At 38.5% G+C, this 13,486-nt stretch overlaps 1 protein-coding gene across 1 annotated transcript in view; it reads left to right on the top strand.

Annotated features, from left to right (window-relative positions):
- Nucleotides 1-2,027: 2,027 nt before the first annotated feature.
- XPR1 (xenotropic and polytropic retrovirus receptor 1) overlaps nucleotides 2,028-13,486 on the top strand; it is a 219,434-nt gene continuing 207,975 nt past the window's right edge. Inside the window, exon 1 of the mRNA XM_003785653.3 lies at nucleotides 2,028-2,300. Within this exon, the coding sequence (XP_003785701.1) occupies nucleotides 2,232-2,300 (69 nt within the window). The 5' untranslated portion in view covers nucleotides 2,028-2,231. The remainder of the gene's footprint in view (nucleotides 2,301-13,486) is intronic.

Below are 13,486 nucleotides of genomic sequence, written 5' to 3'. Positions count from 1 at the left end.
AAGGCAGGATGCACTTTTGATTTAGAGTTAATCAGAGAGTAGGTGTGCAGTAAATACTAAATATTGAACAGTTTTATTGGTGAAATATTTGGAAATAATGCTAGGAATAAAGAAATTTGTTATTAAGTTTACTTCTATGGATAAATTAAGATTTTTTTTTCATGTCTTGGGTGGCAGGGCTCTGTATCTGGCATGAGAAAAATGAAGAATTATTCGTTTGAGAGCTCATTTTGAGGGTTTTCTTTCTGTCCTGGGTTGGGCCATGGTTCCAGAATTCTGTGCACAATTAAGGCATAGAGGTATGTGCTGTGCCATGGTCCATGAGGGTTCCTCCAAAGAGTCTACCATTCTAGTTCATGTCTGGCAAAGGCCCAGGAATATCTCTTACAGCCGACCCAGGTTCTGTCTTCTAGGCACAACATGCAACCATTTCCTTTTTGTGGTTGTGCTTCCTTCTGGGTAGTGTAGATCTTTCTTTGCCTGCCTCTTTCTCCTGGCAATGTTACTCCAGTAGAGGAGAATCTTTATGGTGGGCATAGGGGTATGGGTCTGAGATGAGAGGAGTCTTCACTCTTATTTTTTGACCCTGAGTACCCTTCCATCAGAGGTTGAGGCTTTTGTACAACAAAAGCCAGAAAGACTCATAGCCTGTGTCTATTTTCCTGAACCCCTACTGGCATGGATTAAGGAGAATGGAAAGGGGAAAAGTACATAGAGAAAAGAAAAAGATAACAGCAGAGATTGATATCTCAGAACACTGCCTCAGGCATAGTTGTCCCCTAGTAAATCTTTGGGTCTCATCCAAATTGCAAAAATTAGGTTCTGCGCAGGTAGTACAGTGGTTACCCTCGAGGCTGGAGGGTTCGAACCCTGCTCGGGTCAGCTAAACAACAATGACAACTGCAACAACAAAAAAATAGCCAGGCTTTGTGGAGGGCACCTATAGTCCCAGCTACTTGGGAGGCAGAGGCAAGAGAATTGCTTAAGTTCAAGAGTTTGAGGTTGCTGTGAGCTGTGATGCATCGGGACTCTACTGAGGGTTACATAGTGAGACTCTGTCTCACCCCTTCACCCCTCAAAACCCCAAAACAAACAAACAAAACCACCAAATTGTCAGAGTTAACGGACAAAGTACAAGTAAGGGGTTTAGAGAAGTGCTTGGTATAGGGCAGTGAGTATTCAATAAATGTTAACTATTATTTTTATCCAGAGCCTCTCTACCCAAGGTGGGACCTGGGTTTTGGTTTAAATCAGTCCTTCAGGACAGTCACTCACACTTAATGCAGTGAAGAGCTATGTGGGTGATCGCTTCCCCGTTTTCCCCAGGGACAGTTCAGCCTGGATGCTGGGCTCATTTCTGGTTTCACTGGTAGTGGGCTTGCTGTACTTCTTGGGGATTCTCTTTCCTCCCAACAGTGGCTTCCCTCCTAACCTTTATCCTCAACCCCCAGGAAGCTCAATCACAAGTACAGCTGGTACCCCCCCGCTGCTGGTTTGGGTCCTGGTGTAGTTAATTGGCCTTTCTGGTAGTCCTGGGACAGGACATTTGAATTGAAATTTAGAAGCAGTGTGCACTTTCTGCCAATGATATCTTTAATTAAATTCGATAAGCACTTACTGAACACCTAGAGCATGTAAAATACTGTTCCTTTAAATACATTTGGACCTTAACTATCTGTTTTAGCTACTCAATTTGAATTAGTGCTGATTCATCTTTAAAGATTTTATGAAGAATAAATATTAAAATGGAAAAATATTTGCACAGTTGTCAATATGAGCGTCTTGTGTGGATTATTGTTGCCACAGTATTAATATTAATTGCAATAACAACACTGCTACTTCCCAGGCAGGCGGTAGAGAGCAGCTGTAGGCCAACAAGAGCCAGACTGAAGGGGTCAGAGGAGGTGCCTCTAGCACGTCCAGCCCAGAAAGGGCGGAGTCTTGTGGAATATAACCAACCCCGCCCCTTATCCCACCCCCTCCGCCGGGGCGGTGTAGGCGGTTACCATGGCGATGACGTCTAGAGGGCGGGGCAGGGCGGGGCTATGGAGAGGAGGAGGAAGATGGCGGGCGGGCGGCTCTGAGGGGATCTCGGCGGCGGCGGAGGAGGAGAGAAGCGCAGCGCCGCGACGCGCCTGGGCCCATGTGGGGAGGAGTCGGAGTCGCTGTTGCCGCCGCCGCCGCTGCCTGTAGCTGCTGGACCCGAGTGGGAGTGAGAGGGAAGCGGCAGGATGAAGTTCGCCGAGCACCTATCCGCGCACATCACTCCCGAGTGGAGGAAGCAATACATCCAGTATGAGGTACCGGCGGCGGTCGGGGTGTGGGAGGACTCGGAGGGGCCACCGTCTCGGCAGTGCGACCTCCACCGCCGCCTTCCGCTCGTGCTGCCGCTCCGCGCCAGGGCAGACTTTGACCCGCTGCCGCGGGGAGCCACTGCGGCATCCCCGCCGCGGCCAGCGCGGTCCTGGCCGGCTGTCCTTCCCCTCCCCCGCAGCCCCGCTGCCGCCGGGGTAACGGATATGCGGCCGGCGGGCCCGGAGGAAGGGCATTGCCCGGGCCGGGGCTGGGGAGTGGTGGTAGGAGGCGAGCCGCAGGTGGGGGAGTCGCGCGTGCGAGCGCAGCCCCCGGTGGCGGCGGTTCCGTGCTAATCTCCTCCTCCCCGCTTACCCTGACCTCTTGTCCCCATCCTGGGCGAGCCCCTCCTCGCCAAGGTTAGTTAGGTCTTGCTTCCCTCTGCTCACCTCTCACCAAGGAATCCTTCCTTTTCTGAGATGAGCCCATGCAATGCTTTCCTTCATTCCGTTGAGCTCTTCGGCTTTGCCCCACTTGCCCTCTGTTGACAAAGGCTTTGTAACAGGGTTGAAACTTGACTTAAGTGGACATCACATATGCAGTGGTTATAGTCGGCAAATATAATCAACTATTCTGTTTTAATAATAAGATGGTGATTGCATAAAGTATACAGAGTAATCCCATCTTTGATTTTGGCTCTCCTGTAGTTTTGGAATGAAAGGAAGAGAAAGGAGGGAAGAGAATTACTTAAATTTTCAGGTTTTCCTATAAGTTTTGTTAGCTAGGGAGAGAATTGCTATATTGTAAACAATATACATTACCCCTTTCCCTCCGGATCTGTGATAACAGCTCCTGGAAGATATTTAATAGATAGTAATAATAATAAGGAACCTTACATTAATGCAGGAAAAAGTAAAGGTAATGAACCCACTTTTGTATTTAGAAGGCAAGATATTTAGAAGGACTTTAAGCAGAGCACTAGGTTATTCTCAGTAGCTAGCAATTCAGCTCCTGGATAGAGAAAGACTTACCGGTAACCTCCAGGAATTCATGTCTATGTTATATGCAGGAACAAAGAATACAAAATCAATATGTACACACATATGCTAGCTAGATTTTATGAATTAAACTATTTTAAATTCTCTATTTAATTTTCATGTAAGTTTAGAGATAGATTTAGGCAATAGCAGGGAGTTTATTTGTTCATATAGCTAGAGAAATACTTGAAGAAGACAGGGAAAGGAATGTTGGTAGGTTAAGCACAATCTTGAAGATTGTGAAATAAATTCACTTGCAGCAATACAGTATTTGATCATTGCCAGAAATGAAAGGCCTAGAGTTATGAATGCTTTCTTGTTACTTAATTTTCTGATAGTGTTTTGTGGCCACATTTTGTAAGTAACAGTGAAACAAGGGACTAACATTTCAGCCTGTAGAGTTTTTGATTTATTGCTTTTAATAACATTTGGTTAGTTTTTAAACCTTGGCTAGCATCCAAATAATGGTTTTTATTGAAAGAAGGGTATTGGTCTTTCTTCTTTCTAGTAGTAATTTTCAGCACCACTGCCAGTTCTTTATAGAGGCATAGGACATGAGCATGCTGAAGCATATCTTATACTTGTTATATAGTGTGGAATGTTTTATTTAGGCAGACATAATAATGGCTGAATGTACACTGTGATTCATGTTAAGTATTTCAACACTTAAGTATTTCATAAAATTGTATTAACTTGGAATATCTGGGGCTGGAAAGGGAGGTGTAAGATTTAGTTTGAAAATGCCGTTCCCTCCTGATTTGTAATTTCAGCTTTGTGGCTGGAGTAACCACAGTGATTCTGGGTCTTTTCATTCACATAGTCTGTTTGGATACAGTTTCTAAATGTTTACTCTGGGTTGGTCACAGAGGTATAAAATTATTAAATGTATTCATGACTGCATTATCTTTCTCAGGTCAGTTATAAATTATGTTTTAAAAAATTCATTTTTTGGGCTGAGCATGCTGTCTCATTCCTATAATCCCAGTTCTTTGGGAGGCCAAGGCAAGAGGAATGCCTGAGGCCAGTTTGAGATCAGCCTGGGCAACATATAGGAATGAGACCCTGTCTCTGTAATGAAATAAAAACAAAATAGTCTGAGGTGGTGGTCCTAGCTATTGGGGAAGTTGAGGTGGGAGGATTGCTTGAGGCTGGAAGTTGGAGGTTGCAGTGAGCTATGATTACGCCACATTGCATTCTAGCCTGTGACAGAGCAAGACCCTGTCTCTGAAAAAGAAAAAGAAAAAAAATTCATGTATATGGCTATTTGAAATGGATTCTACAGAGAGTTACTACTATGTAACCCCTGTCCTGGGTAAACTCATTGTTTGGTAGGCAAAGTTAAATAAGGAGCAGGTTTCTTTGTGAGTTAGAGCCATTTAAGAAATTTTTATAGATTTGGAATACTGTATAGTATATTGTTTCTGAAGAGCTGGTGCTATTCCTTTAAAAATTATAATGAGGTATAAATAAGTGTCTTTAGAGTCTAGGGCCTTTAGCAGCTTAAAAACTTTGGGGAAAAAGGACATACATAAAAATGTTAGTTTTACTACAGAAAAAGACTGTAATGCAGTAATATGTACTTTCTCATGTGAAGATGATGCTCTTAAAACACTCTCAGTAAAACAGATGCTTGATTTATTTCTCAAGTGTTGATGGTGAAATTTTGGTGTATTATTCTTGATTTCTAGCCAAGAGTGCTTTCTAATGCTGTGAACCAAAATGAACTGTCTAGCTTCTTGGTTTTTATGTTGTTTTGCTATATTAAATATTACTTGAAATAAGTAGATTAGATAGAAGCTGAAAGTTTTGTTTTTCATCCATAATTAGATGTAGCATTTAATCATATGCATTATTATGTATACATGGTAACACAATACATGCTAGTTTTTGTGTATATTAGCCATTAGACCCAAGGGACAATCTTTTTGCCTTTTCAAGTCTCTTTTTTCTTCTTGCTTTTTTCTTTTTGGCCAGGGCCAGGTTTGAACCAGCCACCTCTGGCATATGGGGCCAGCACCCTACTCCTTTGAGCTACAGGCGCTGCCCTGGGCGCTTTTCTTCTTTTATAAAATAAGAATATAGGGCCAGAGGTTTTCAAGGTCCATTCTAGTTCATAATTTTTGATTTAACCATTTAATTTGCCTTTACTCCTTGGGTTGTTAAAATTATTAATGATAATAAGCTATCACTACTACACAGAAAATTATTATAATTTTTAATTAAAAAGTAAGTTGTGGAGTTCATAAATTCAGTCTTCACAGGCAGGGTAATAAAGCACATAAGCATAAAAGCATAGAACATGGAGAAATCGTGTAAAGAAAATCTGTTCATTTGTGAGTAGTGTTTTCAAAGAATAAACACAAATGAGCAGAGACTATCCCTGTTTGCAGTTCATATATTTGAGTATAAATCATGGCATGTAAAATAGAATATCAATGAATCTTTATAAGAGGGCTATTTTGATTTAGATTTAGAATCAGTGATTGTATATTTTCAGTTCTGTAATTGATTAATCAAAATTAACTTAGACCAGTTTTAACCAAATAGACTAGTACGATCACATTAATATTTTACAGAATAGTAGCAAAGGAAGTGAATATATTTATTACCTCTGGCAGCTGACTTGTGTTTTCTTCCCTAGGGTTCTGTGTTTCTTTGGTTTTTTCAGGAACCATGAATAATTTTTTTCAGTGTGTTCTTTAATTTTGTAAGATACTAAAATAATTAGGTCCCTAAATTACAGCATTTTAGAACTGAAAGAGAATTTAAAGATTACCTCCTTGTTTTTCTAGGAGAGGAAACAAAGGTCTAGAGAGAGTTTAAGCCGTTTGTTTAGGAAGATGTGTGTGTGTGTGTGTGTGTGTGTCTGTCTGTCTGTCTGTCTATCTGTCTTGAGCCCTGGATGTGTAGGCATTGGGAGTCAGGTCACATTGTATGATCTTGATAAAATCACTTCCTCTTTTTTGGTGTTTAAATTCTTTGTCTATAATGTGAGAGAATTAGACTTGATGGTTTCTAAGTTTACAGTCCCATATTATTTAAGAACCCATCTAGCTCTAAAATTCTGGGCATTTTTATGGCTTGTGTTTGATATATGAAGAGGGTAGAACTTAAAGGACTGTTATTAATAGCATCCTTTTAAATTAATATCCTTTCACAAATTATTGATGGGATTTTGACTTGTGAATAGAAAACTAACCCAGTGAAACTCTCTTATTTATTTTAAATAAAAAGGGATGATCACGAATTAATTTTTTTTTTGCAGGATTTGGGAAAGGCAGAGCTTCTGTATCAATTGCACTTCCCCTTATTTTCAAGTATAAGAAAACATTGCCATAACATTATTATAATTTTCATTTATAGGACTCTCCCATGAGAACACTTGTGTTGTAGGCTTCAATTTCTCAAAGGTATTACGTTGATTAGTTAGGGTTAACTTGCCTTGTTAGAACTTGTTTGAAATTTCCAGTTTGGCCACCCGATGGGGCACAAACCACACTTTTTCTTTCAGATACTTCTGCAAATGCAAGTACCATGTATCTGTAAGAGAACACCTGTAAATAATTGTGAGTAAGCTGCCTGGCATTTACAAATGTTTCTTAAGTGAGTGAATGAATGTTGTAAAGACAGGAAGCTATAACTTTTCTTCATTATCTTTGAGTATGTTAGAGTGAGTATCCTGGAAAGATTATACTTGTCTGTTCATCCCTAAAGGTTGGTTTTGGATCAGCTTTTGGGTGAAAGCCCAGATCATAAGAGCCTAAGAATCTTATTTGACCTGGGGTGACCATGGAAAATTAGTCCTGGCTTTAAATTGAGTCCTAATCTGGGAAGCATCTGAGAGACAGCTGTGCTGGCTGGGGATTTCAGGTATAGGTATTTGAGTTGTAGGCCCCAAATGAGGATGTCTGAAACTCCCTGATAGTAAGACAAGATAGCATCAGAACTGTTATTTTTGTTTATTTTTATGTATAAGAAAAGGAAAAAAACCTGGTATTTAATAAATGAATTGATGAAGTAATCTTGCTAAGGAGTATGTATACAGGTATGCTGAGGGAAACAAAAGGATTGCCATTGGCTTTCTCACTTCTTTGTTTATTTTCAGCAAATAATTCAGTTATGGATGCATAGTTAAATGAATTTCTAAATATCTAGTTTTAACTAAACTAACCTTGGAAAATAGATGTGAGTTAAAAGGCTCCTGGAAAGAAGCCATAACAACAATATCATTAATGCAACCACAAGTGATCAAGAAAGTGACAGAGCTGGTGATACTACTCCTTGTATTACCTTTTCATTGGCCAAATTACAGATGAAAATGATGGTACTTTAATAGACCTGACAACAAGTTTGCCAAAAATTTTCAAAATTATTAAGCCAACTCAATTGAAATATAAGAGTATTCTGCCTTTGTGAGGTCTGTTTTATAGCTTATAGCCATTATAATTGTTTTAACAAATACATTCTGAACTTCAGACCAGACTTTTGAAATGCTGTATCACAAAATGTTAAATGAAGATTTATAAAAATAACTTTTCAGTTTGCATTGTTGATTACTTCTTAGGTCAAGAATACTTTGGGGGCAGGGTCTGTGGCTTTAGTAGGGCCCCATATACTGGAGGTGGCGGGTTCAAACCTGGCCCCTGCCAAAAAATGCAACAACAAAAAAATATATATTTTTGTACTATCTATAAGTGAAATGTAAAAATTATTTATTTCATCCTTAGCTCATCTTTGTACAACTTATATTTAAGAAAATTTATGTTTTAAAAATGTACACAGATGGGCAGATGGGTATAATTTTAATTTTTAATTTTTTTTTTTTTTTTTTTTTTGGAGACAGAGTCTCACTTTATGGCCCTTGGTAGAGTGCTGTGCTGTCATAGCTCACGGCAACCTCCAACTCTTGGGTTCAAGTGATTCTTTTGCTTCAGCCTCCCAAGTAACTGGGACTATGGGCACCCACCACAATGCCCAGCTATTTTTAGAGATGAGGTCTTGCTCTGGCTCAGGCTGGTTTTGAACCTGTAAACTCAGGCAATCCACTTGCCTTGGCCTCCCACAGTTGCTAGGATTATAGGTGTGAGCCACTGCACCCAGCCCAGATGGGTATAATTTGTAAATATATATACATATATTTGGGGTCCTTAGTAAAATTCTTTTTTTTTTTTTTTTTATTGATAGGGATTTGCCATAATAAAAGTTTTGAAGACTTTGCCCAAATTATACAGATTAACCAAAGCTGGTTTGTGAGTTGCCTGTTAATTGAACTAACTGGCTTTTGGGATTGAGACAGTGTCAAAATTCACCAGGGTTCTTGTTCAGGGTATTTGCCTGTTCTGGTCTTTCCTTACCTAGTAAATGCTAAAAGAATCCAAGTAGATAAAACTCACAAACAAATGCCTTAAAATCATTTATTCAACAAATATTTATAGAGGTCTTACTATTTGCTATTATAGGCTGATGGATTTGTCATTAAATTCTAGCTCTTTCATTACTTTAAAAATAGAGGAAAAACCATTAGCCCCTCCCCTCCAATTTTTTTTGTGTGTGTTTTTTTGGTTTTGTTTTGTTTATCAATCAACATAGTGTTTTCAAAATTAAAAAGTGGTATAGAAAGGGAAGAGAGAGGATTTGGAATATGGTTGTAAATTTGGATCATTTATACACCTTTAAGAATGATTTGTTTAGTCAGACTGAAGTTTAGTCACCTATTTATTTCTTTTCATCAGCAAGCAAGTATGGTATGTATAGAGACTGATCAGAAAATTCTTCAAAAATTCTTTATTTTCTGGAGGTCAAAAGAAAGTGTAATTAATTATAATTTTCGGGTTCCCCATAAGAGGAGGCTTAATATGTTAATTAAGAAAACATAGTCATCTCTTAATTCTTGAGGATGAACTGTAGCACTAAATTTTGAACCAGAAATAAGGAGCTATGATTTAAGATTAAGTTCTATCATGGACTGTTCATAAATCATTACTGAACAATTGCTTTTTTGAAGATCGAAGGACTGAAGTGTAATCACAGAGGAAACTGGGAAGTTATTTTATTATTGTATAAGTTAATTATCTAGGTTAAATTGGTAAAGTTGTGGTTCACAGAGTGATCCATGTGCTCTGTGGGCTTTTTGTATACATTATAGCAGTGTCTCTCAAACTTTCTGGTCTCAAGATCCCTCCTAACTCTCTTAAAAATTATTGAGGATTCCACTGTCCATTTATATATATGTATATATATATATATACACACACTATACTAATATATATATACTAATATACTAATGTATATACTATATAATATGTACTATATTAGAAATTAAAACTGAAAAATGCATATACTATAAGTGTATACAAGCATACCTTCTACTAGCCATCAGAGATATGACATCACATTTCATGTAGCCTCTTTTTTTTTTTTTTTGGAGACAGAGTCTCAAGCTGTTGCCCTTGGTAGAGTGCCGTATCGTCACAGCTCACAGCAACCTCAAACTCTTGGGTTTAAGCGATTCTCTTACTTCATCTGGGACTACAGGCACTCACACAATAGCCTGCCACAATGCCCAGCTATTTTTTTGTTCTGGTTGTCATTGTTGTTTTGTTTTAGCTGGCCCCAGCCGGGTTCGAACCTGCCAGCCTTGGCGTATGTGGCCGATGCCCTACCCACTGAGCTATAGGAGCCACCTCATGTAGCTTCTTAGAAAGCCCATTATATACTTGTGAAAGAATAAGAGTGAAAAAAGCAAACGAAGTTGTTGTATTATTATGAAAATAGTTTTGACCTTTTAGGTTCCAAACTGAGAGGGTTTTAAAGACCCTAAGTGTCCTTGGACCGTACTTTGAGAGTTGCTGTGTCAGGAAGTTTGGAGATGGCCTGTAAAAAGTTTCTCTAGTCTTCTCAAGGACATAAGAGGATAAAGGAATCCTTTGGGTGAGGATTCTCTGGTATCTGTCCCACAGTGAAGGACAATAGAGAATAGAAAGTTGACTTCCTTGGATTTCATCTGATCCCTAGTTCAACTCTCCTTTCTTTAAATTGAATTAGCAGAAGTGTAGTTAGCCTGTGGAGGAGGAGAAAGGAATTAACATTTACTAGCTGTCAGCTGCTTTACATATGTTACCTCATTTAATCTTCGTAACTGTTTTGCAAGATAGATGATTTATTACCTCCTTTTTACTGATGAGAAAAAGAGGCTTAGAGATATTGGTCCTTGTGCTCAAGGCTATACACCTAGTAGGTAAGTAGAGTCAGAATTTCAAATTAAATCTGTTCACCTCCCCTTTTTTTTGAGACAGAGTCTCACTTTTGTCACCCTCGTACAGCATGGTGGCATTATAGCTCACAACAACCTCAAACTCTTAGGCTCAAGTGATCCACTTGCCCCAGCCTCCCAAGTAGTTGGCAGAATACGGAGCTCTTACTTTTATTCAGGAATTATAAATAACAGTGGTGGTAGTAGTGGTAATAACAACAGCTGATATTTTTTGAGTGCTTACTGTGTCAGGTACCATGGTAAGCTCTTTAAAAACATCTCTTCCTTATAGCACCTCGTTTAAATAGGTTGTTAGTACTGTTTATAGAGGGGAGATTGAGTCTTAGAGCAATTAAGTAACTGATTTATGTTAATACTACCAATTTTGGATAGCTAATTACAGAGATTTTAAGAGCTCATTCTCATAATTTCTGTATCATATTGCTTTTGAAAAATGAATACATTCAACCCTTTGTATATACATACATTTAGGTATGATCTGACCTGTTCTCCAGCACCACTAACCTTTCTAGAGTCCTGTATAGTAATGCCTTGTCTATTTTAGTCCTAGGTTTCAAAGTCTGTCTAATTTGGAGACAGAGTGTGTCCTGTAGGATAGAGTTCACCTCAGTTATTATAAATTATATTTCCCTCAAGGTTATCACTGTAACCTATTGGACAGGCAGCTAGTAAATAGAGTCATAAGAAAAGATAATGAGGTAAATTAAAAAGAGAAAGGTAAAAGAGAACATACTGGATGGCGCCTGTGGCTCAAAGGAGTAAGGCACTAGCCCTGTATATTGGAGCTGGTGGGTCCAAACCTGGCCCTGGCCCAAAACTGCAAAAAAAAAAAAAAAAAGAAAAAAGAAAAAAAGAGTGAACATACTTGTTATACTTGTTGCTGTGCCACATTTGTGGCATTAGGCTTCTAGATCTGTAGATCATGGAATGTTAGACTTCTATGAAACTTAAGAGATAATTTAACCCAATTCTCTTTTTTATTTAAGTGGGAAATGATGACTAGAGAGGTTTAAAGATTCAAGTCATATGGTTTGGTTGGTGGCAAACACAATCACTGTAATTAATTTAATTTATTTAATTTTTTTTTTTGTAGTTTTGGCCAGAGCCAGGCTTGAACCTGCCACCACCGGTATATGGGGCCCACACTCTACTCCTTGAGCCACAGGCACTGCCTTTGTAATTCATGTTATTGCTCATTATTTTATATCATGTGTTGGTATATCAATAATGCATACAGAGAAAAAAATTCTGAAGACAGACGGCTTAGGTTCATATTCTATCTATACCATCTTACTAGTCAAGTGACTTCAGGCATATCACTTAACCTTTTTGTGCTTCAGTTTTCTCATCTTTAAAATGGAAATAATAGTAGTAAAATGCTTAAAGGATTGTCATGAGGATTAAATAAATTAAAATATGAAAAGATCTTAGAACAATGTCTAACATAGTATAAGAGCAGTATATTTGCTGTTAAAATCATTTTTTCTATAGAGCTCAATGATAGTAGATAATGATTGATTAGAGTAGTGCCTGTAGCTCAGTGGGTAAGGCGCTGGCCACATACACTAGAGTTGTTGGGTTTGAACCTGACCTGGGCCAGCTAAACAACAATGACAACTGCAACAACAACAACAAAAAGACAGGTATTGTGTCGGTCGTCTGTAGTCCTAGCTATTCGGGAGGCTAAAGCAAGAGAATCTCTTGAGCCCAAGAGTTGGAGGTTGCTGTGAGCTGTGCTGCTACAGCACTCTACTGAGGGTAACATAGTAAGACTGTGTCTCAAAAAAAAAAAAAAAAGATAATGATTGACTCATGGTATTTTTGTGAGGAAAACTGAGCCTCAAAGCTTATCCTTCCAGGCTTGTACAATTTAGGTTTTCTTGCAAAGGGACTTTGTTGATTTCAAGCTAATAACTTTTATTATCTGTGGCATTTAATAGCCCTTAACTTTGTTGCATTAAGGAAACCAAGTGAGAGTAGTTATGTGGCTGGGAGGTTAGTTTTCCTGGTCACTTACAATTTATGTTCATCTCAGTTACAAACTGTCTATGTATTCTTTTTTGTTTCTTAAATTGTGGTGATGTGTGTAGTCTTAAGTATGTCTGAATGGGTTTAGTGAGTTTGAGTTTTTAGTGGATATCTAAATTTATTTTCTATTTCCTAGTAAATTTAATTTTTAATCCTAGAATTGGTTTTAGAGTTGAAAGATACCTTTGTTTTCTTTTCTTTTCTTTTTTTTTTTTTAAATTTTATTAAGTCAAATATACATAGATCATGAATACATTCATGCATGTGTGGGGTACAAGTGCTGATTTTTTTTTTTATACAGTCTGACGTGGTAACATCAAACCAATCATCATAGCTTTCACCTTATTTACTTGATTATTGTGCCAAAACATCTATGTTCTACACTTCACAGATTTGACTTGTACTCTTGTCATATGCTCTATAGGTGTGTTCCCGCCTTTTATTCTCCCTCTGTCAAACCTGTCCCCTCCCTTCCTTTCCCACTCCATTTCCCTCCTTCATCCTGGGCTATAGTTGTGTTTTATCTTTCATAAGAAAGTGTGAGTAACTGGCTGGTGACCTGTAGAAGACTGAACCTGGACCCACAAGTTTCACCATTAACTAAGATAGACTCTCACTGGATTAAAGATTTAAACTTAAGACATAAAACTATAAAAATAGTAGAAGAAAGTGTAGGGAAAAACTTGAAGAAATCGGCCTGGGTGAATATTTTATGAGGAGGACTCCTTGGGCAATTGAAGCAACATCAAAAATATACTACTAGGACCTGATCAAACTAAAAAGCTTCTGCACAGCCAAGAACACAGTAAGTAAAGCAAGCACACAGCCCTCACAATAGGAGAAGATATTTGCAGGT

This window comes from Otolemur garnettii, unplaced genomic scaffold (assembly GCF_000181295.1).
Source record: "Otolemur garnettii isolate 467f Iridium unplaced genomic scaffold, OtoGar3 scaffold00016, whole genome shotgun sequence".
Classification (NCBI taxonomy): domain Eukaryota; kingdom Metazoa; phylum Chordata; class Mammalia; order Primates; family Galagidae; genus Otolemur; species Otolemur garnettii.
Note: the sequence above shows the minus strand (reverse complement) of the source record. Positions and strands in the feature narration are given on the sequence as shown.